Source organism: Caretta caretta, chromosome 22 (genome assembly GCF_965140235.1).
Source record: "Caretta caretta isolate rCarCar2 chromosome 22, rCarCar1.hap1, whole genome shotgun sequence".
Taxonomy (NCBI): Eukaryota; Metazoa; Chordata; order Testudines; family Cheloniidae; genus Caretta; species Caretta caretta.
Genome location: NC_134227.1, coordinates 6471367 through 6494686, shown reverse-complemented (window position 1 = coordinate 6494686; position 23320 = coordinate 6471367). Strand labels below are relative to the sequence as shown.

The 23320-nt window shown below is 59.1% G+C and overlaps 1 protein-coding gene across 3 annotated transcripts in view; it reads right to left on the bottom strand.

Moving 5' to 3' along the window:
• Positions 1–515: 515 nt before the first annotated feature.
• The window catches only part of ROBO4 (roundabout guidance receptor 4), an 85953-nt gene continuing 63148 nt past the window's right edge, over positions 516–23320 (bottom strand). For 2 of the 3 annotated variants that reach the window (XM_048827427.2, XM_048827430.2), the window contains exons 15-20: positions 20350–20463; positions 11946–12087; positions 9852–10073; positions 7531–7937; positions 4851–5102; positions 516–1538 (exon numbers count right to left, since the gene is read on the bottom strand). In XM_048827427.2, the coding sequence (XP_048683384.2) occupies positions 1363–1538; positions 4851–5102; positions 7531–7937; positions 9852–10073; positions 11946–12087; positions 20350–20463 (1313 nt within the window). In that variant the 3' untranslated portion in view covers positions 516–1362. The remainder of the gene's footprint in view (positions 1539–4850; positions 5103–7530; positions 7938–9851; positions 10074–11945; positions 12088–20349; positions 20464–23320) is intronic. The other variant, XM_048827428.2, reaches the window with a different exon arrangement.

The window sequence follows — 23320 nt, the reverse complement described above, 5'->3', positions numbered from 1 at the left end:
GCAGCTGCAGCTGGGCCTGGGTGGCTGGCTTTCCAGACACCATCACTGCATGCTGGCCTGCTAGACCAGGGTGATTTAACTCCTCGAGGGGATCTCACAGGGCTGAGCGGGGCTGGGCCACCCACAGAGCCACTGCAGCGGGTATCTGCCTAGCTTCAGAGCACGTTGCCAGGCCCGCAGGGCTGCTCACTCGCTCCCAGTGACTGCGGAGGAGGGGCCCACCACACGCAGAGCCTGCGGAGTACAGGCTCCCTGCACGCTGGCCATACAGGAGCCGAGGGCAGACATGCCAACGGGCGGGAACGACACGTGCTGAGGCAAATCAAGCCCCCCCGCATGCTCTCCGATAGACCTTGCAGCTGTCAGGAGTTTGTTTTCAGCTGCTTTTTTTGCGCCTTTCATTGCAGCGCGATGCCCAGGCTCTGGAGGGCTCCTGGGGTGCTAACACCGTGCCCCGTGGGTGGCCCCCGGGGCTCGCTGGGCGCCATGAAGAGCATGACTCAGCGGCCATCAGCTCGCTGGAAAAGCTCTCTTTATTTACAGGAATAAGGCCACAACACTGGGCAATCAGGCAGGTCCGGAAAACGTCTCACAACAGCCATTAAAGGAAATATTAAACGCTTCAAGGCTCGTGCCCCTGCAGAGCTGAGAGCATTGCCCAGGGCAGACCTGACCAAACCGTAACAGGCAATTGCCAAACAACCCCCAGCTTTGAGTGTGGTGAACCCAGCTGGGTGGGCAGAGCCGCCGGGCTCCCAGCTCCAACCTGGGCAGCAAATGCAGGCTTCTGTAAACTGACAGCAGCTGCAAGGGCCTCCAAATCCGGGGGTTCCCCGTGTGACCCAGGAAAAGCCCACGCTGGCGAGTGCCCCAGACAGCGTCACGGAGCAGAGATCGGCCCTGAAGCCAACAGCAGGAATCCCGGCTTGGCCCCCACATGGCGCGCCAGCCTGTGAGTGGGGCAGCGGGAGAAGTCCTGCCAGGGACCAGGCACTCCGGAGAAAAGGAGGCAACGTTTGCTGGCCATGGCTCCTCTCCTGCACGCGACTGGTGTGGAGCTCGGCGAGGGCTCTGCACTGCCCCATCTGCCTGGCCCTTGGTGAATGCTCCCCCTCAGCGTGTGGGGCAGGCTGGGGAATCCTTTTCCCATGGGATCGCAGCCCACGTTGGGGGAAGCGGCAACGGCCTTCCATCAGGGATGCTGTTGTCAATGACCAGGAGCCAGGCGTGTCTAGCAGGCACCGGGGGTGGGCTCAGTAGTAGCCGAGCGCTCGCCCTCAGGCCCACGGTGCCCCAAGAGTCTCCCTGGGCTTTGGGCATCCCAGACGTCGTGCCCGCCTGGTACAGAACGTGTTCAGCTTTCTACGCCTGGACTTCTGTCGCCCCCGCATCCATCGGCTGCAGAGCAACCCTGGTCGTCTCCCCCTTCCTGGGAATGGCAAAGCTGCTTGGCATGGGACTGTGGGCAGCAGGGCAGGGGGCCTGGCACTCCCCCACCGCCCCCGCAGCAGGGCTGCTGGACTCCGACATGCAGGCACCTGGAAAGGAATCACCTTTTACGCACAGCGAGCAGCAGGGGCCGAGCAGGCTCAGAGTGTCACTCCGCCGTCCACAGGCAGACCAGGCCTGGCATGGGGACCCCAGCCCTGGGCAGAGCAACCCCTCCCGAGGGGACAAGGGGAATTTTCCTTCTTCACAAGGAGACCGTTTGTACTGTGTTCCCAAGTCAAGGCCCAGTGGGGCTCAGAGGAAAGAAACCCGCTGGCCTGTTTGGGAGTCAGGCGCTGATGACAAGGGGCACTCTGAGCCCCTGGCGAACGAGCTTGTTTCCTTGCGAGATGGGCACGATGGCCGGGCTTGCCACGCAGCGCCATGGCATCTCCAGCTGGCACAGGGCAGGGGAGTGCCCAGAGGCAAATCTGCAGGTTGAGGGGCTGGAAGGGCCGGGTCTGTCCTATTACCTGCACAGAGCACTCAGCGACACACCAAAGGCAGCGGGGCCAGGAGACAGCCTCACCTCCCCTCCCCAGGCACCCCACCCGCTTGCCTCACCCTCACCCCAAGGGGTGCCCATATCAGCCAGTCACCTCCCCCAGTATCCTGGGACTCAGAGCCAGCTCCCTCTGGGAGCTAATCACTGCACGCAGTCCAGTGCAGTGCCCCAGGGACGGACAGGCTCTGTGGGGAGTGGCAGTCTGGCTGGGGGCAATGTGGGGGGGCTGGGCTGTGGAGCGCCAGGGCAGGGACGAGGCCACCAGAGGCTTTGCAAGTCCAGGTTATTTTGTGTGGAGCTGGCATCCCTGAGCTGCACCCAGAGCCCCAGGGTGCGTTTCTGCTTGAACCAGTCCCTCGGGAGCCTGCCCGCCCCCAGCCCACGCTGCACAGGGCTGGGGAGAAGCGTCCCACAGGGCAGGTTATTCCAAAATTCACTAAAATTTGCACCTGCCTCCAGATCAGCTGGCCGGGCCAGTGTCCCAGCCCGGGGAGGCCTGGCCTGGTGGGCTCACTGGCTTGTTCCAGCGTGGCCACTCCTGAGGCCAGGCTGGCATGAGATGGGACAAGGTGCCAGTGATCACTAAGAGGAAGAGGCTAGCTTCTTTCCTGCCGCTGCCCTCGCTGTCAACCCCCAGCCCAGCGAGGCGAGGCTCCAGTGTGGCTGCCGGGGGCGGGGGGGAGCAGGCTGCCCTGGAGCCGGCACCCGTCTCTCGCCCGAGCATCTCACCTGCTCACTGAAGCATGCAGGTGTGTGAGGCTGGACAGGTGGGGGAGGGGAGTGATGCTGGCAGGCCAGGTGCCAGCTCATGCCAGGGTCCCCATGTCTCTACTGGACACTGATAGATCCAGGGCTGGAATCACTGTAGCTCACATGGGGGTGAATACTGAGCAAACAGGTCTGAGGATGATAAGGACATGTTTAGTGGTTGGCCTCCAGTGAATGCCTGGTAGTTGCAGCCTGCATTGATCTGTCTTCCACACAATTGGAGCGGGTGGAGGGTGAGCCTCAAGGAATCGCCATACCGGAGAGGCCACTAATTAGTGTGACGAGCTGCTCTTCTGCGGAAGTTGTTGCACCCCCTCCTGAGGGAGGAGACCCAGCGATACCAGACAGGCTCTGGCGGGAGCCTACAACTGGAAACGCCTACATCCGGATTGAGAAACAAAGCGCTCCCCATCCTGCTCTCCTCCCCGTAAAGATGAGGCATGCGAGTGGACTCCTCCACCAGCTGAGTTTGCAGCGGAGAGCACATGGCCGGAGGGGGATAAGCCCCCCAGACAAAAGGAACTAGGTATCTGTGCTGCTTGGACTTGGGGGCGGGAGAGGGAGGAAGGAGTTTCCTAGGCATAAGCAAGGGATCCCCAGTGCTTAGCCTGGGTTAGCCCTAAAGGACAATAGAACTTGCTGATTATAGATGCCTTTGTTACACTGTGAAAGCCAAGACTGTACCTATCATAGAATCATAGAATATAAGGGTTGGAAGGGACCCCAGAAGGTCATCTAGTCCAACCCCCTGCTCGAAGCAGGACCAATTCCCAGTTAAATCATCCCAGCCAGGGCTTTGTCAAGCCTGACCTTAAAAACCTCTAAGGAAGGAGATTCTACCACCTCCCTAGGTAACGCATTCCAGTGTTTCACCACCCTCTTAGTGAAAAAGTTTTTCCTAATATCCTAATACCTCATTGGTGTGTCTCTATTTGCTTGCTTTAACCTTGTAAATAACTCTCTAGTTTTCTTCTCCTAGGTAATAAATCTTCATACAGTTTATTAGAGGATTGGCCACAAGCGTTGTCCTTGGTGTGAGACCTAACGTGCAATCGGCCTGGGGCAAGTGGGTATCTGACTATTGCTGTGATTCTTGGTCGGAAGGGTCACCTGTCAGGGCGATACGTTCCCATGGGTGGCAAGCCGGAGCGGAGTACCCTAGGGCTGGCGGGGCTCCGTGTTCAGGCTGTCAGAGTGCTGGGGCAGTTTGTACTTGGGGCAGTTGGTTGGTTCGAAGTTCAGGGGTTTGTGCCCAGGGTTTTTATCAGTCTGCCCTGAGGCTGGCATTCACATTTGGGAGCGGTATGGGGCAGAGGGCGTTTGGTAGCAGGAAGGGGCTGGGGCACTTATCCAAGGGGGTCGCCGGAGGGGGCTGTTTGGGGACTTTTTCCTGGGTTAGGTGGGGAACTCCCCTCCCTTTCCTAGCTGCTGGGAGAAGCGGGCTCCAGGACTATCTCCCTTCTCTCCTGGGGAGTCTCCCAGCGGTTTTTTCTCGGTGCTCCCTATGAACCTTGGTGGCTCCCAGCCCCTGCTCTAGGGGCGAGTGGAGGGTGCTCCTGTGTCTGGCCTGGCTGGCTCCTCGCCTAGGCACTGTGTGCCCGCTGGTGTGTATCACAGGGAGCTCTGCAGATGACAGGAACCTGTTCCAGCCCCAGCGTGGGCGCAAGGCCTGGAGCCCGGGCTCTGGGACCATGCCAGGAGGAAGGGACCCAGAGCTCAGGCTGCAGCCCGCTCCTGAACGTCTACACCACAATGAAACAGCCCCGCAGCCCGAGTCAGCTGGCAGGGGCCAGCCACAGGGTCTCAGTGTAGACGTGCCCTGAAGGGCCCAGGGACGCTAAGGGCTCTGGCTGATTTCCTGGCCAAGTGCTGCCCAGGAGGGGGCGAGTCCAGGGCTACCCAGAGAGCGCAGTGCCCGAGCAGGCTAAGGCCACCCTCGGGCACCATGGTGCATGTGGCTGGCCCCAGGAGCGGCCCGGCGGGTGGGGCCTGGGCTCCCCTGGCTGGGGAGGATGCAGGGCTGCAATGCCAGGGCAGGCCGGCCCACCAGCGTCCCACTCGCCCCGTGCCAGGCAGCATGGACACTAACACTTGCCGTTTGGCCCAGGCCCAGGGGCAGGGCGGGTCCGGGTCCTGTTCAGTGCTGCCTTCCCCTCCGGCTTCTCAGCGGCAGGAGTCCCCTCGGGCCTCTGGGAGTACTTGGCCTCCATCTCCTCCAGCCAGCCAGTGCCCCACTCCCAGGTGGGCAGGGGAAGGGGCTCTGCTCCAGCCCATGCCGCGCCCTCCCACCGCTCGGGAGGGGGAAGGAGCCCATCCAGCGGGGAGGCGGGCGGCGAGAAGTCTGTGGGAAAAAGCAACCCCCGAGTTACGCTGAGAGGCTCAGGGAGGGGGTGGGCGCGAGTCGGTGACCCCAGGGACCCCCGGGCTGGCCCCACGCCGCTCCCCACCATCACTAGGGGTGACCCTGGCGCAGAAGAAGGGCTGAGCAGCGCGGGACGAAGGGCCAGGACATTCCCAGGCCAGTGTTCAGCGGGTGGAGCAGAGATCAGAGCCCACTCCACGGGCTGCCAGGGCACGGGCTTCTCAGAGCAGGGACGGGCGGGACCCTGACGCCTGGCCACTGAACGGGGACAGGCCTGTTCAGGTCTGGCCTCAGGGCCGCGCTCGCTCACGTGGCCCCCCCAGCCCAGGGCAGGTGGCCTCTCTCTGCTAGTGGTTTTTCCTTAAAAGTTGAGAAGTGGTGCGAGGGGCTGGCCTCATTTCCACGTCGCTGGACCGCGCGGGGCTGGTGTCCCATCCACGGTGCTGGGACCTCAGGCAGCCAGGCCTCTCCTCAGAGCCTGCTCCCTTTGCAGCTTCCTGCAGGGCCCCTGGTCTACAGCAGCCTCCTGCCGCCCCCCCCCCCGGTGTTGCGGACCCCTCTGGCTCCCATCCAGCCGCGCCCTGGGGCCAGCTCTGGCTCTGCCCACCAGGCACAGTGCAGGCCGAGTGGCAGCCGTGCTGGAGCAAGGCTGCGAGTGACGCACAGGGCTGGGGCTGCAGCGGGCGCTGGCGGCTGGAGGAGCGGCACCTTGGGCCAGCGAAGCTGTTTCAGTTGGACCAGGTGCAAGCAGCCCGGAGAGGAGCCAGCCCAGCTGGTTCCCGCTGGGCTCCTGGAGAACAGCTGCCTGTGGATGAGGTGTGAGCCGTGTACACGTGGGCGCCATAGGGCATGGCTGAGCTCAGCGCATCAAACACCCTGCAGAGCCCTCCCGCCCTCGGTGAGGGGCACCCGGGCACCCGAGAGCCCCCACCCTCGGTGAGGGGCACCCGGGCACCCGAGTCCCCGCCCTCAGTGAGGGGCATGTGGGCACTCGAGAGCCCCCCACCCTCGGTGAGGGGCACGTGGGCACCCGAGACCCCCCCTCAGTGAGGGGCACGTGGGTACTCGAGAGCCCCCCGCCCTCAGTGAGGGGCACGCAGGTACCCGAGAGCCCACCGCCCTTGGTGAGGGGCATGTGGACACCCGAGAGTTCCCCACCCTCGGTGAAGGGCACATGGGTACCTGAGAGCCCCCTGCCCTCAGTGAGGGGCATGTTGGTACCTGAGAGTCCCTCACCCCCAGTCGTCGGCAAGCAGGATCCAACCAGGGACCCCTGGAGCTTAATGCATGAGCCTCTACTGCGTGAGCTAAAAGCTAGCTGGCTGGTAGCTAAGGGTGTGGAGCAGACTCATTAATCTCTCTCTCTAAGTGGTCTCGGTGCCACCGGATGGGTCAGAACCCCACACCCAGGAGCTGTGTGGGTCACACTAGCAGTGGGTTACTACATGAGCAGCGATTCGGCTGGCCGGGCAGAGCCATGTGCTCTGGGAGGTGAGTCAATGCCGCTTGGGGCATCAGAACCAGAATTCCCAGCCCCTGAGAACCGACGTCCCTCAGGCGCCCGCCAAAGCTGGGCAGACAGAAACCTGCCCACACTGGTCACGCAGGGCAGGGCACTGGCTGTAATGCAATGGGGAGGCTGTGTCTGAACAATCCCCCTGCCCTCCCCAGGGAAGTGCCCCTATTGTGGGGGCAAGCAGGGATCCCCAGGCTGCAGCTGCCAGCCACCGGGACGCTGATTTGCAGCATAGGGCCAGACAAGTGCAATGGCCATGCAGGTGTCTGCCCTGCCAGTGGGCGCGAGTCCTGGACCAGCCCAGCCCAACCTGCCCTGGCCAGCCTGGGGGTGTAAAATCAGGCCCCAGTGTCCTCTCTAAATTCAACCTCCCCGCAAAGAGGAGCGGCCGTGCTGGGTGCCGGCACACACAGCTGCACTGCTGGATCCGTGTGCCCGAGGCCCCATAGTGCAGGCAGGGGCTGAGGAGGAGGAGGGGATGCCAGCACAGCCCCGCGCTGACTGGAGGAGTATGATCCCCTAGCCCTGTCAGCTCCAGGGTACGGATTTCATTCCAGACCTTGCTCTACTCTGCCGGCCGGCACAGAGGCTGGTGCTGGGGGGACGCCTTGGCCAGCTTGGCCCAGAAGCCGGGTTGCCCTCCCCACCCAGTGACTTTCCCAGGAGTTAGGTGCAGCGGTTCTTCAGAGCCCCCATTAATTAACATCTGCAGCCCCCTCTCCAGGGCAGGCCAAAGGTTTGATTGGCATTCTCGGTCCTAAGACAAACAGAAAATTAACCTGCCCCTGCCCCCGTCCAGCTGCACCCAAGGCTTGGCGCAGAGAGCAGGGCCTAGTGCAAGGGCTTTGAGGCCTCTCCCCCGGGCTCTGGGCACGGGCGGGATCCATGTACCTGGGCAGGCCTGCTCAGCCTCGCTCTGGCTCAGCCCGAAGCAGAAGCTGTCGACAGCCACGGCCAGGGCCCGGGCGAAGTTGGCGTCCACGAGAAAGGAGCCGTCGGAGGAGCTGACCAGGCTGCAGCGCGTGCTGGTGAAGTTCTCCTCGGAGACTGAGCCCCAGCCGTTGAGCAGGGAGCCGCCCAGTGAGCCCTCGGCCTCGCTGCGGCTGGACGAGGGCGTCCGGCAGTACCGGCGCAAGAAGGGCATGGACTGGCAGCCGCCCCCCTCCGCAACGGGGTCGTCGTCCTCTTCGGGGGCAGGCCCCACCCCCAGCTCGGAACGCAGTGGGCCGCAGATGTAGCCGTAGGTGTGCGGGGGGGAGAAGGCCCAGGGGGCGGAGGAGGTGCTCTCCTGCCGGTGCCTTTGGAGCGAGAACGTGGAGCTGGCATTGACGTGGGCAGTTGCCTTAGAAGGGAACTCGCAGCCCCAGGGCAGAGAAGGCAGGGCCTGGGCTCCCTGGGGGGCTCCGATCCCTGCCGCGGCAAAGCCTCGCTCCTGGGGGGGTTCACAGCCAGCCCTGCACTTCCCAGTGACACCTGGTCCAGGGTCCCACCCATGCTCCCCAGGGCCCATTCAGAGGCCAGGTTCCAGCCCGAGCTTATTGACATGTTCTCAGCCGTCCAACCTGCAGGGTGTGACCCCAGCTGGTGGAGTGTAGCCGTGACTGAAATGGGGGGACACCTCCACTAGAGCTGATGGGCTGTGAAGCCTGCTGTAGCTCGATGCAATGGGGCTGTGTGCAGGGGGGTCTGATGGGGCGGGGTTCGAGTCCTGGCTGACGTCCCCTTAGAGCCGTATGGCTCCATGTACCAGCTGGTAGGTTTTGTTTTTCAATCACAGACACTGTTTAAATCCGGCCGGCCTTGTTTTCTAGCAGATCTGCACCAGGAATTGTCTGGGGCAGGGCTCTGGCCTGTGCTGTGCAAGGAGGCCAGGCGAGACGACCACAGTGGTCCCTCTGGCCCTGGCGTCTATGACATAAACCCATTAAAACACCCTGTTGAGCCTTACAGCGCTAAGGCTCCCAGCTGGAGCACACGGGCTCATCCTTGCGCTGCGGGCAAACCCCTCCCCCTGCCCGTGGATCAGCGGGGGATTTGGCACCCTGGGCCAGGGGTTACACCCCCATTTGCTGTGCAGAGCAGGAATCCCAAGGCTAGCTCCACACCGGGGGCTTGGTGTGATCATTGCACCAGTTAACTCCCCGGCACCCTGCTGCCTAGTGACACCCTCAGCCCCGAGCCCAGGCTCCCCCTACAATGCAGGGGAGAGAGGGGCAGCTAAGTGTGGGATCCCCAAAAGCCAGCCAGCTGTGTGGGGAGCCGCTGAAGCCAGCCAGTGGGAGATGCTGAGGAGATGGGTGGGGTGTGTGTGTGTGTATGAGTGTGCAGGGGTGGGTGGGTGTGAAGGTAGGTGTGTGTTTGTGTGCAGGTGTGTGTGTGTTTGTGGTGGTGAGTGTGCAGGCATGTAGGTGTGTGCGTGTGTATGTGGGTGAGTGTGCAGGCAGCTGTGTGTTTGTGCAGGTGCGGTTCTGTGGGTGAGTGCGCACATGGGTGTGTGCATGCAGGGTGACTGTGCAGACATGTGTGCAGGCAGGTGTGTGCTTGTGTGAGAGTGCAGGTCTTTGTGCATGTGTAGCTATGTGAGTGTACAGGTGTGTGTGTGTTTGTGTGGGCGTGTGTGCAGGCAGGTGTATGTGAGTGGGTGAGTTTGAGACACGTGTGTGCTTGTGTGGGTGAGTGTGCAAGCAGGGGAGTGGGCTGAGTGTGCCAATGCAAGTTTGTTCATGTGTGGGTGAGTGTGCAAGCAGGGAAGTGGGGTGAGTGTGCAGGCAGGTGTGTCTGTGCGAGTGTGCAGGTGTGTGTGCAGGGGTCTGTGTGACTGTGAAGGTGTCGGTGAGTGTGCAGGCAGCTGTGCAGGTGTCAATGTGAGTGTGCAGGGGTGTACGTGTGCAGGGGTCTGTGTGAGTGAGCGGGTCTGAGTGTGTAGGTGTCTGTGTGAGTGTGCAGGGGTCTGTGTGAGTGTGCAGGAGTCTGTGAGTGTGCGGGGGGTGTGCAGGGTGCTCGGCGAGTGTGCAGGCAGACGTGCAGGGTGCTCGGCGGCTGCTGGTGCAGCCTGCTCAGTAGCGCACGGGGAGGGTGTGGTACGAGGGGGGGCGCGGCGAGAGGTTGCTGGGCCTTGCAGCAGGCTGGGGAGGGGATTCCCTGGTGTGGGCCCCAGGCAGTTTCCCAAGCCCTCTCCGGGCCTGGCTGAAGCGCCCTGCCGGAGCCCTTACCTCTGGCACTCGGCCTCCGCACTGAGCTCCAGGTATGCAGCCACCTGGTCGGGCGTGAGCACGGCCTCCCCGTCGTCGCCGAGTGAGGGTGCGGGAGACACAGCGGCGAGGCGGCGGTAGGGCAGCGAGGGTGAAGGCAGCCCCCCCCGAAGGGTGTTCTCCGCGCTCGGCTGCAGCTCTCCAGCTGGGAACGGCCTGGCTGCCTCCCCACCATCTCTGCTCCTGTAGGCACAGACACCAGCCGCATGGGGAGCCTGCCATGCTGGGCCTCATGCCCTCGCCTGCCCTGCCTCCCCCAGGCCTGCTGAGCACTGGAGCCCCCCAGTGCCATTTCAGACCCATGGGCTCCCGCGGCGGTGAGAGGCTCCTCGCCCCGCAGCGTGAAGCCCAGGACTTGCGGCAAACCTCCAGGGGCCGCTGTCAGCTGGGTGTTGGACAAAGCCCTCCATCCTCCAAACACAGAAACACGGTACCCATACTTCTGTCCCCGAGGCCGGCTAGCTCAGGGCGCCTGTGGGCCCATTAGCCCGGCCTGCCAGCGCCTCCCGCCCCCCTACAGAGGGCACTGACCCCCATGCCTGGAGGGCCAGGAAGGAGGAACCAGGAGGTTCCTAACCGCATTTGACAAGTAGCGAAATGAATCCTCATGGGAAAGGAGAACCAACCTGTAGACAGCGAGGGGGGATTCCCGCCCTGCTCCGGAACCGACCTATAGACAGCGAGGGGGGATTCCCGCCCCACTCCGAAACTCATCTGTAGATAGCGAATGGGGGATTCCCGCCCCGCTCCGGAACCGACCCATAGACAGCGAGGGGGGATTCCCGCCCCGCTCCAGAACCGACCCATAGACAGTGAGGGGGGATTCCCACCCCGCTCTGAAACTCATCTGTAGATAGCGAATGGGGGATTCCCGCCCCGCTCCGGAACCGACCCATAGACAGCGAGGGGGGATTCCCACCCCGCTCCAGAATCAACCTATAAACAGTAAGGGGGGATTCCCACCCCGCTCCAGAACCAACCTATAGACAGCGAGGGGGGATTCCCACCCCGCTCCAGAACCAACCTGTAGACAGCGAGGGGGAATTCCAGCTCTGCTCCGAAACTCATCTGTAGACAGCGAGTGGGGGATTCCCACCCTGCTCTGGAACTGAACTTTGCCATTTTAAGTAAAAGGAGGTAGAAGGCCTGGATTTCCTCCCCCATGGCCCCTACACACACTGCCTGCACCAGCTTCAGGGCTGTGGGGGCAGCAGGTGACGTTCTAGGTGCTGCCGGAGGAGTGGGCATGGGGGGTGCTGGGCGCTAGACCGCCTGTGCTCTCCCCATCAGAGATTTGTGCTTGGTACTCGGTGGGGTGAGGTAACACTCAAGCACCAGGAAGGATCCCGTGAGTCAGACACCGCCACCTTTGGCTCTGAGCCCACCACGGGCCCCATCCCCATCGGAATCCAGATGTCAGGACCTGAGCCGGAATGAGGAGAGGGACTGGGTCTGTCTAGCACAGTCTGGCACTCGCCTGCTGCTTGTTGTCCACACCCAGCTGAGCAGCTGTGAGAGGAGGCAGGAAACACCCCTTCCAACTTCCCAATGCCAGTGCCTCCTGGAGCCCTCACCCAGCATGATGCCCCCACCACACCCCACCTGACAGCCTAACCTGGAGCCCCCGGGTAGCCGCAGGACGTGGAGCTGGTTACAAGCTGGTGAGCTGGATTCACTGATGTGCAAAGAGTGTTGCAGCCTGTAAATCAGACTGCCAGCACTGCTAGAGAAAGGCGTCTCTCCGAAGCAGGTCAGGCGAACCCGCTGGAGGTGTGCATGACTCCTCCTCGGATTGCTTTGCCTTTACACTCCCTCTGGCCACAGTCGGTTATTGGTCCTCAAGAGCATTTGTTAGGAAGAAACCCCGAGTGCAGGCAAACAAGTGGCTGCCCCTTTCGGCAGTGCCGGGCCAAGGGTGGCTGGGTCACAGGGTTCTGCCCTTCCGAGGGGTCAGGGGGTGCACTCCAGAGGGGCTGAAGGAGCTCTAAAGTGCAGTTCACCTGGCAGGCAAGGCGGGATGAACAGGCACTTAAAATAAAATCAGAAGGCCCTTACTCTGTCTGTACGCCCTGGCCCTGGGGGCAGTGCAGAGCGGGAAGAGCCGGAGGGGGGGGCAACGTGCCAGGTACGCGCAGTGAGCCTCTGGACTGCAGCAGCTTCGGGGAGCTGAAGGTTTTCAGCACTTTGGAACCCTCTCCTAGGAAAAAAAACTTGAGAAAAATGATCAGCCAGCTATCCAGATCCCTGCCACCCACCCACCCGTCCCACCTGCCAATCACCCACCTGGCCCCAGCCTCCGTCACCCACCCACCGAACCCCCCTGCCATCCCTCCCAGCCCACCCCCCAACCAACATCCCCCCAGCCCCACCAACCAACACCCCACCACCCCAACCAACCCAACAGACCCAATCCACCCACCCCAACAAGATACACTGGCTGGAAGCTGATGCTAGACAAATTCAAAAGAGCAAATTAACAGTGAAGGGTGATTAACCAATGGAACAATTTACCAGGAGGCATGGTGGATTCTCCATCAGGCAATTTTTAAATCAAGACTGGATGTTTTTCTAAAAGATCTGCTCTAGTTTAAGCAAGAGAATCCAGGGAAGCCCTACGGCCTGTGCTGTACAGATCAGATAAATTGATCACAGCGGTCCCTTCAAATCTATGAATTCGCCCACACAGCGACACTAACCAATTCCCTCCTCCCCCCGCCAACCTGTCCTGCGATGCATTCACCAGCTCCCAGCGAACCAACTCCACAGTTAATCCACCCACGTCCCTGAACCTACCAACCAACTCTCCAGCTGCCCAAACCTCCCAACCAGCACCAACCAACGCCCCAGTGCCTCAACCCTTCCATCAGCTCCCAATTAACCAGCTCCCCAGCCCCATCCTGAACGACTGACCACCAACCCTTCACCAAGGCCTCTATTTCCTACTGGCCAACTGATCCTCACCCAGCCTTCACCACATCCCCAGGCCCAAAGAAACCAACTGACCCATCAGCCATGCCCCATCAACTTCACCAACTCCCCACCCAATGTCCCAGTCCACTTACCTGCAATCAACTCTTCACTCCCAAGAGACTGACCTACCTATAGTCACCAAACACCCAATTCCCACTCCACAAACCACTAACCTACCCACCGGCCCCCAGGCTACTAACCTACCCACAAGCTTCCTGACACCCATTAACCTACCCACCAGCTCCCCACAAGCCACTAACCGACCCACCAGTCCCCTAGCCCACTTCCTACCCACCAGCCCCCAACCCACTAACCGACCCACCTGCTCCCAAGTAACCCCTTCATCCCCCAGTCAAGCCACCTCCTGACCCGGTTCCAGCAGCTCAGCTCCCCAGTGCCGCAGGCTGAAAGCCAGGTCAGCAGCCGAGCCAACGGACCCTCAGCCACCGCACACAGCTGACACGGAGGCTGTTCGGAGGTCTGGGGGCAGGCAGGCTACAAACTCTTATAACCTTTTCATTCGGGGCAATGGGAAGCCCAGGACTGGCCCCTGGCGGCCAGGAACTGTTGGCCTGTTGGTTGGGGGCCAGCTTGACGTGGGTCTCGCTCACACAGCCCTCTCCACAGGCTTATGGCTGGCGAGCTGCGCTAGGCCTCCTCCGACCTAGTGTGGGCCTTTCCCAGTGCCGATTTCCCGCTGGGACCCTCTCTGCTCCCACAGCACAGGATCTGCCCCACATGCCGGCAGCCTGCTCCCAGCACAGACACATGCAGAGGGTGGACGCAATACAAGGCGCCAACTCCGTGGGTGCACCGGGGTTCAAGCACCCACAGGAAAAGAAAGGGTGCTCAGCACCCACCAGCCAGAGCTATTTGGCAGGGCCACCGATCAGCTGTTTTGCGGCTGGCCGGTGGCGTTTGGGAGAGGGCAGACTGCCTCGGGGGCGGAGCCAGGGCAGGAAGAGGCGGATCAAGGGCAGGGTGGCAGGGGAGGGGCGAGAAGAGGGAGGGGGCTCAGGGGAAGGGGCAGAGTGGGGCCAGGGACTCAGGGTGGCGCGGGGGTGCGCCACCCATGGGGAAAAATAAAAGTCAGTGCCTGTGGGTGCAACTGACTGCACAGGGGTGGGGTAACAGGCCCCCCAACCTCCTCCCTATGATGCACAGGTGGTCATGCCGCCCCTCCAAGAGCTGGCGGCAAAGCCCTCGGTGAGGTGGGGATCCGAATGGCCTCACATGCCGGGCGATTTGGAGGTTCTCAAAGCATATAAAGAAACGAGACAGCTGAGCTATGCCCAGAGTGGAGCCAACGGGCATTGGGGGAAGAGATTCTGAATCCCTGCTTGGGGGAGCCTCCTCCCTCTGAGGATTTGTATTCCCCCTCAGAGAGGCAGCATGGGCCAGTGGGTAGAGCGCTAGCCTGGCTCTTGGGAGCCCTGGGGTCAGCTCCCAGCTCTGCACAGACTGCCCTGGGGGAGCATTTCAAGCCCTCAGTTCCAGGGCCGGCCCACAAGATTTTGGCACCTGAGGCAGGGAGCTCATGACGCCCCCCCATACCCCCTCGCTTGGGCCAAAACTTTGAAAAGTCGCCATTCTGCCTTCTTCCCATTCTACTCCTCTCATGGTACTGCTCTGCTACCTACCCCAATAAAGGAGAACTAACAACTTAAAATGCCTTGTTCAAAAATGTTAAGTAACACTTAACTTTCAAACACCTGAACAGCAAATGTAACTTTCCTTGTCTGCAGAGTAAACACTGGCATTTGTATCTGTTTGAATAATTAAAGTGGGGCTTTCCGTGCCTTCTTGGTTGCAAAGATTTGAACTGCTTCCTGCTGAAGGTCCACAGTCTGGGCCAGCCCCTGCTCTATTGAGATGGTTGCAAGGCCAACCAGCCTCTCCTGTGTCACTGTGGAGCGTAGATGTGTTCTTATTAACTTCAGCTTGGAGAAGCTGCGTTCTCCACTGGGAACTGTTACAGGAAGGGTTAGAAGTATGCGCAGAGCAACAAAAGCATTTGAAAAGAGGGTGGTTGTCTTATTTGTGCACATATATTCCAGAACAGCCCTTGGAGTTGAACCTGCTGAAATATATCTTGAAAGGGCTCTCGGTTCTTCACCTAAATCACTCACATCAATATCGCGCATGTCATCAAGTGCAACACTCTCTAGTGCCCTGCATTGCTGGTGTCGGTCTTCTTCAGGTATAGTGAGGAGTTTTGGAATATCAGACAACATCCCAAATGTACTGCTGTGTTCCTTGAGCTGCAGGAAACGTTCTTCAACTGACTGTATTGCACAATCTAGCACCTGGTTAAAGAATTCAACTTTGAATTGTTGTTTGGGGTCTCTTATGGGATTATCCCGTGCCTCCTAATCAAAATGTCGTCTTCTTCGGTGACTCTTGTATTCTTGAATGGGTGGGAAAATCGCTTCAGTGTGAAATTTCTCTGCCAACTTCTGTGCACTCTTCAGAACGTTTTGAAATCCCTCATCTGACTGGTAAGACTGTAGGTATGACTATGCTTTGTCCAATTGTTCCATTGCTCCAGATATATCAAGGTCAACACCTTGGAGTATCTTGCTTACAACATTTATTTCAAACACTATGTCATGCCACAACACTAAGCCACACAGAAATTTGAAGTTATGTATATTTCTGGTGATTCCATTTCCCTTTGCCACTGTTCTCCCATGAACAGTTCCTGTCACAGCATTATCCTCCATAATGGCAACTATGGCATCATCTAGCTTCCCAATTTGGTGTTTGATAGGCTTTATCGCCTCCACTCGACTTTCCCATCGTGTGGCACTCAGTGGTCTCAGTGTCAAAGAGGATCTTCCCAGATGTTGCTTCAAAATTTGCCACAGATGAGTTGATGCAGAGAAAAATACAGAGATGCTTTGAATTACATTAAAAAATTCAGCAGCCTCACTAGAAGCTGATGCTGCATCGCTGACCACCAAGGTCAATGAATGAGAACTGAACAGGACAAAAAAAGCTCGAGGGGTTTAACTCTTGGATCCGTGTCTGCACTGCTCTGTTCTGTCCTCTCATGTTGGCACCATTACCGTAGCCCTGACCTCTCATTCAGCTATCGCAATTGCCGTCTCTTCCAGCTTTTTAAGAAGCACATTTGTCATACCAGCTCCTGTAGTATCATCAATGTCAATAAATCCTAGAAAATGCTCTGACAGTCACCATTGCAGGGACATTGTCACTAGGTTCTGTTGTTGTTACAAAACGCTCCATTAAAGTCATTTGTTCCATATGGCTGATGTCAGGTGTGCAGTCCAGAATAACAGAGTAAGATCTTGCTGACTTCAGATCTGCCCCAATCTTCTGTTTGACTTTTGTTGCCAGTGACTGTATAATCTCATTTTGAATTGTTTTTCCAAGGTAGTGGTGTTTGTACATTTCTTGAGTGGTGACTCTTCTTAGATGCTCCTGGAGTACAGCATCAAACTCAGCCATCAGCTCCACAATCTTAAGGAAGTTTCCATTGTTTGGCACATACAGCTGATCTGAAGTGCCACGCAGGGCTAGACTTTGGGTAGCAAGCTTTCTCACAATGGCAAAGAGCCTTTTCAGAACATTTTGCCAGTAAAGAGACTCTGATCCAATCTTCTCTTGATGCTGATCATCTATGGTGGCCTTTAACCTTACTCTCATCTCAAGCTCAGTTGACGGCCTGTTCTCCTCAAGTGGGTCCAGGGAAGCAGCAGGACACAGGAAGCTCCCTGAGAAGCTGGGGTTAATCAGTCCAGGCCCTGGGGGGACTAGAGAGGTACATAAGAGGCTCCTCCTCCTCTCTCTCCCTGCAGCTCCTGCTGCTTTCTGTGATTCCTGCTCCCCTGTTCTCCTGCCTGCCTGTTCTGTCTCTTGCGCCCTCCTTCCTCCAGCCCAGCACTCCCCCATCTCTGTGCATCCAGAGCAGGGAGAATCCAGATGCACCAGCAGCAGACACCATTTTCTACACGCTGGGTCCTAGTGGCGCCCCCCCCCCCCCGCCCAGTCTGGCACCTGAGGCAGCCGCCTTGGTTCGCCTCATGGTGGGGCCAGGCCTGCTCAGGTCACTGGCTGGGACAGAATGTAGCCGATCGCGGTAACACCGGGCGAGGTTGGAGCAAGGGTTACATAAAACCTGTGGATGTGTTGGAGACAGGCTCAACCCGCCAGCTAAACACCCTCCCTGCCAGGGATCGCTACGGCAGGGAGCGGGGGCTGAACCTCCCAGCCCACGTTTCTCTTGTGGGCCGTGGTACCAGTGTGAGAGCAGCACTATACTGGCCTCGGCTGCAGGGGTCTCGTGGCGATGCGCAGCCCTGCGGCCATCACGTGATTGCTGGAAGCAAAGGGAGGGAGCCGGGCACAGCAGCCACGGTGGAAGGGGCGCTGACCTGCAAACCAGAGGCCATGTGCCAGCAGTTACTGTTACTATTCCTGTGCCCTTCACTGCCCTGATTCTGAGCCAAGGTTCCACATCTCACCAGTCGGACAGAGACGCCACCGGGCAGCTTGTCCACGGTCCCCGCAGGCAGAGCCGGGAGAAGCCAAGTCTTTAATATACCCGAGCCAAAGCCCGGCTGCTCTGCCACACAGCATTTCCGAAGGAGCATGTCACGTTAGGCACTTTTCTAACCTCCCGAACACAGCGTGGGCCTGGAGCACGCGACCACAGAGCGAGGGCGGTGCCTTTACTCCTCCCTCCAGGCGCGAGTGCAGCCAGCAGACGCTCGTGCTGTTCTGAGTTCAGCCCCACGCCGGGCCATTGGTAAGTTTGGGTGGGGAGCCTGCTTGAAACCAGGGACACGCCCCATCCCCCTGCTGGCTCAGAAACCCTCGGGCCGTAGCTGCACCATGCAGGAACCGGCCCCCACAGGATAACAGCATGCTCGCTCCCCAGCCATCGCTCTGCAGCTGGAGTGGAGGAGAGGGCCGTGCTGTACTGCTAAAGGGGGGAAGGGAGGGGCAACTCCTGCCAATGACCCAGGTGGGGGTAAAAAATATTCCCCTTTGCATAACAGCTGGGTCAAGGCCCTGCTTTACTGCTGGAGGGGTTTTCCATCACACAGCTGTGAGCTGATGGGACGTGGGATGTTGCATTAATGCTGGTTTTCCCATTGCATGTTTAGTGGTTGTAGCCTGGTTCCTGGGGCTGCACTGGGGTGGGGGCAGACAGTGTTTGCGGCTGAAAGTGCCCAGGGGGGCATGCAGGGTGGGACAGCCCCTGCCCGGTGAGCCCCAGGAGGGACAGCAGCAGATTTAATACGTGTAGTGTTCTCTCAGTGGACTGGTTGTGCCTGCAGGGGAAGGGCTGCCTAAGGGCATTGCTGCCGGGCTATGAGCCTTTCCCCTGGAGGGCACGGCATTGAGTCCAGCCCAGCTCAGCAGGGCGCAGACTGTTCCCGGCCTGGGGGCCAGCCCCTCATCACAGGATTTCTCTTTGTTAAAAATATCATGATGTGGGGGTCAGTGTCTGATGTCTGGGGCCTGACTTGGGGTTTGGACCTTTTGGGGCTGAAACCGAGCTAGACCCAGCCTGGACCCATTAATCAGTCCCAGCCCCGCCTTGTCAGAGCAGGCGGGCCCAGCAGCCCAGCCCGCCCTGCCTTTGGGGGTGCAAGCCCCACTCCCAGCCACGGGGTGTGCCAAATGGGGGAGCAGCCCTGGTGAGCGGCTGGAGGGGCAGCGCCCAGCACAGTGCCCCCCCCCCCCCGCCTCCTGGTCCCTGCCTGCAGCACGAGCCTGCAGCCACTCTGCATCCCCGCGGCCGTGGGGCAGAGCTGGGGTGCAGCAGGATGAGCACTGGGCAGGGCAGGGCTGGGGGATTCTTATCCCGACCGAAGAGCCCAGCTGGCGGTTGTGTGTGGGGCGCTGGTGCCCCCTGCTGCCAACTCTCTAGTAATGCAAGCCCTGGCAGAACTCAGAGCCATTCCAGCTGGTCCTTCGGCTGGGCAGTGATGCCCTACGTGGCCGGGCAGTGAGATCTAGACATGCCCACCCTGGCTGGCTCAGTGCCACACGGAGAGCAGGAGAGGCAATGGATTGCCAAACTGTTCACAGCAGCCCTGGCATGGGGACGGTCAGGAAGGGGGTAACAGACTCCAGCCCTGTCCCCAGGCACTTGCTGTCCCCCGGACAGGCCTGGAGCCCCAGGGATGTGGCTTACAGAATTCCCTCCTTTTCTCCTGCCAGTCTCCTCGTCTTGCCTAGGCCTGGCTGCTGCCAGCTCTGCTCTAGGCCAGCCCAGGCTGCCATCTCAGAGGTGCCTCTGGGTAGGGTGGCTCTGCTCAGTGTGGTCCCTGGTGTTGGAGGAAGCAGCTGGGGCAAGAGATGCTCCAAGGAAGGAATCCACCTCACTCAGTGACCAGGGTGTCCCACTGTCCCTCGCTGGGGCCCGGGCTGTGGATGGCAGCACCTGGCCACGGTTCCCAGTGCAGATCCCCAGGCCATGCAGGCCCCACAAGGCTCCCTCACCTTCCCCTTGCCTGCCCCCAGCCTCCAGGAGAGTGGGGCCAGGGCGGCAGAGGGGGCCCAGCCCTGGGGGATAAGGTTGAGCAGGAGCATGTGGACGGTGAGGGGGCAAGTGTTGAGGGAGCAGGGCAGCTGGGGGAGCCCGAGTGCCTGGCAGTGTGAGGGGGTGGAGGGTGGGGTGTACAGAGGAGCAGGAGAGGGGTCTGGGGGTACCTGAGTGCAGAGATGGGGGGCCTGTGAGAGTCCCTAGGGAGCGGCAGAGGCGGCTGAGTCTCCAGGCCCCAGACAAGCCCAGCCTTTGTGTTCTCTGACCAGGCATGAGCCCCAATGGGGGCCAAGTAGGCTGGACCCCGGGTGTCTCCACCAGCCAGCGGGGAAGCGATGCCAGCAAATGGCTCCAGCCAGCCACAGTGTCTGGAGGGGGAAGGCCCTGGCTTCATGGCCAGAGGTTCATGGAAGACCAGGGAATATTACATCCCCTGCCCCCCACCAGAGAGCTCCACAGGTTAACACAGCCCCCCCACCCAGAGACTCCCCCACTAACGCAGCCCCCCAAACACTCCCCAGCCCAAGAGCTCCAGAGGGTAACACAGATCCCCAGAAACACCCTTGCTAATGCAGCCCCCAACCCCCACTAACACAGACCCCCAGACCTCCCACTAACAAAGTGCCCAGATACTCCTGCCACTAACGGAGCCCTCCAGCACCACCTTCCCCCGCTAAGACAGCCTCACCCCGCAGAGAGCCACATAGGCTAGCAGCCCCCCAGTGCACCTCCCAGACTATGACAGGGCCCCATGGGTGAACCCAATCTCCCCCAAACTTCCCGCAGTGCTCCGCAAGGTCCCAAAGCACCCGCAGGCCTGCAGAGCACCCAGGAAATTCTCCTGAACACCCTGGTCCCTTCCAGCCCCCCAGCTACTGGGGAAGGGCAGCCTGGCCTGGTGCTGCAGCCCCAACGCTCTGGGACCAGGGCTGGAGGAAGGTCCATGGGGCAGGCTGCGGCTTTGCTCACCTTTGCTTGCATGGCGCTTTCCTGAGCTGCCGGTGCCGGGCACACTGCTAGGGCTGGTGGAGTACGCCGGGAGGCTGGGCGACAGCACGGGGGTGCTCTGTACCTGCTGTAGCTCTGGGGGAGAAGGAGAGGAGGGGTGAACCGTGGGACAGTTGAGGTGGGGGGGGATAACCAGAGCTGCACCTCTCCTCCGGGCCCCTCTCAGGCCAGACCAGCTCTCAGCTGGAGCCGTGCAGATGGGCGCGAACTCACTGAAGCCAGTGTCTGGCCTGTCGCCGAGCGCGGAGGAGCCTGTGAGGACGTTTTGGACCCAGTCCCCACTCGCATGCGAGCCCCTGACATCGCTCTGCGACCGAGCCTGGGAATCCCGGCCTGCCCTGCTCTGCTCCCAGCACCACTGGGATGGGGGGGGGGGTTGCACGCTGCACCACAGTGATTCGCTTCCCAGGGCCCCCAGGCTGGGGGTACAGCTACACTGCAGAGACTACACCAGCACAGCTGTGCACCAGAGCTATCCTGGCAGAGCCGTGCCACGTAGATGCAGCCAGCATTGGCAGAAGAGAACATTAGCTATGTGTGTGACGCTGCCAGGCCAGGTGCCAGCTCATGCCAAGGCCCCCCCGGCCTCCCTGACAAAGGCACAGCTGGAAACCAGCCAGGCTCACCACTCTGTTTGTGTTGTTATAACATGTTAGCGTTACCATGTGTTCAGAGTTGGGACTTTATGACATACTTGTGAGTTGCTGCAGGTATTAATCTCACATATAATATCTGCATCCCACCTTACAAGGCACCATTTAAGTATTTTCTTTGTAACTATAAAAGCATTTGCTATGAACCTGCAAAGCCCCGAGTCAGGAGGAAGCACGGCCAGGTGTGAAATACTCGTTTACCACAAGAGGTGTCACGTCCTGCACACACAAAAGGTCTACAGACACCAGACAAGCCATTGTGGGACATCACTGCACAAAAGACTTCGCTGATTGCTTCCCTCATGCCCCTGAAGAGGAGACATGCTCGTCCCACCCCTTCGAACTCCGGGGGGAGGGAATAAAAGTGCCTGGCCAGAAGGAACTTTATGTCTATACTGCTTGAACTCTGCAGGGCAAAGACTGTGAAGCGTATGCAAGAGAGAGGCCATATAGAGCTTGCGGATTATAGAAGCTTCTGTTACCTTTTAGAACCTAAGACTGTAACTCATTTGTGTGTGTGTTTACTGCTTTAACCCTGTCAATAACTCTCATTCCTTTTTCTTATTCAATAAACCTTTAGTTAGTTTATTATAGGATTGGCTATAGGCGTTGTCTTGGGTTTCAGATCTGAGGTGTCATTGACCTGGGGTAACTGACTGGTCCTTTGGGACTGGAGGTAACCCGAGTGTTGTGGTTTGTGGTATAAGGGACCATCTTACACAAAAGCAAGATAGACTGGAGTGCCCAAGGGGACTGTCTGTGACGCCATGGTTATGCTGTAACAGTGTCGGAGGAGTTCACACTTGTTACTGGGTTGGTGAATTCTAATTGTGGAACATACTACCAGTTTCGGGTTTGTGCCCTGGTTTGTGCCAGTTGCCCAGGGGTTGGCACTCATGGTGGTGAGCCACTCCACACAGCCTGACAATGTCAATGGAAGCCCTATTCCGCCAGCATAGCTGTGTCTGCTCCGGGGGTTAGGTGGGCAGAGCTACCCGGGTCAGGGTGTGGTTGGTTCACACGCCTTACTGACGTAGCTATGCCAATGTCACTTTCAAGCCAATGAATCTGTCTACCCTGCAGCTGCAGGTGTGTTTGCAGAAAGGGACGATCTAGCGAGATCAAGGCAAGCTTGGGTAACAGCAGCAGGGAAGCCATGGCAGCAGGGGGTAGCACAGGCTAGCCCTGCCCACTCAGGGCCCCGGGGACTTTCTCAAGCAGCGCTGCCTGATCTGCTGCAACTTGGCTGGGGCTGTTACCCGAGGGAGCGGGTCTGAGAGAGCGGGACCTGTGCAGCTAGGAAATGGCTCTCTTCATTCAACTTGAGTTTGAACTATTTGATATTTTTGATTATTCAGAGATGCTTCATCTGACTGGTGTCCAGCTTCTTTTCAGTCTTGTTTCAGTCCTTGTTTCGTGCATTGCTTAATTACAAATGTTATTTACCTTACAACATGTGACCATATCATCTCCCAAATGAGCAATGCAACACTGTTCAAACACAGCTAAGGTATTAATGGAGATCCAGGGCTTCTTAGCCATTTTAGGGACCAAGGACAGTCATAGCAATATGACCACAAAGCTCTTATGGGAGTCAAAGCCATCGCCCTCAAGGAATCTTCTGCCAGGAACGACGTGGCTTCCTTCTATAAACACTTGTGGCACTCACCCCCAAGAAAGATCTTTCATTTGGTGTGGTTGACTCCAGTTCTGATCAGCTGCTCAATGCAGAGGTGGAGGGTACATGTCAGTCAGCTGGTAAATGCACTCTCAGCTTTGCTGGACCCTGACATTAAGGCTGCTGCTGAGTTGACCCATTCCATGCAAAATGATCCTGGTGAATCCACCAAAATCCACAGAGATGTAAAGACACATAAGGGAAACCAGGCAGCAAGAATCTGTGGCGTTCCTGTGGAACTGTTATCTGGGATCTGAAGCCCGTCCAGGTGGAGAGAGAATCAGTATACTTTGGCAGTCTCAAACCTGTTTGAGATTTCAACTGCACAGCGGTTTCAAATGCTATCGAAATTTAGGTCAGAGCATTTGAATTCTGGTAACACAATCATTGCTTTGCCAGTGCTCGTTAATCTAAGAAAGAAACGCGCAGAGACTAATTAGTGGTTGCTGTTGCCAGGCTTGGCAGACCAATAAGATCTGCAGTTGCTGATGGACGATTTCCAGCTATGAGAGATTAGGAACTCAATCATCTTCTTTGTTCAACCGTCCTTCCTCGACCAAGGAAATTGGTGAATTCGCTTACTATGAAACCAGGTGTCGGA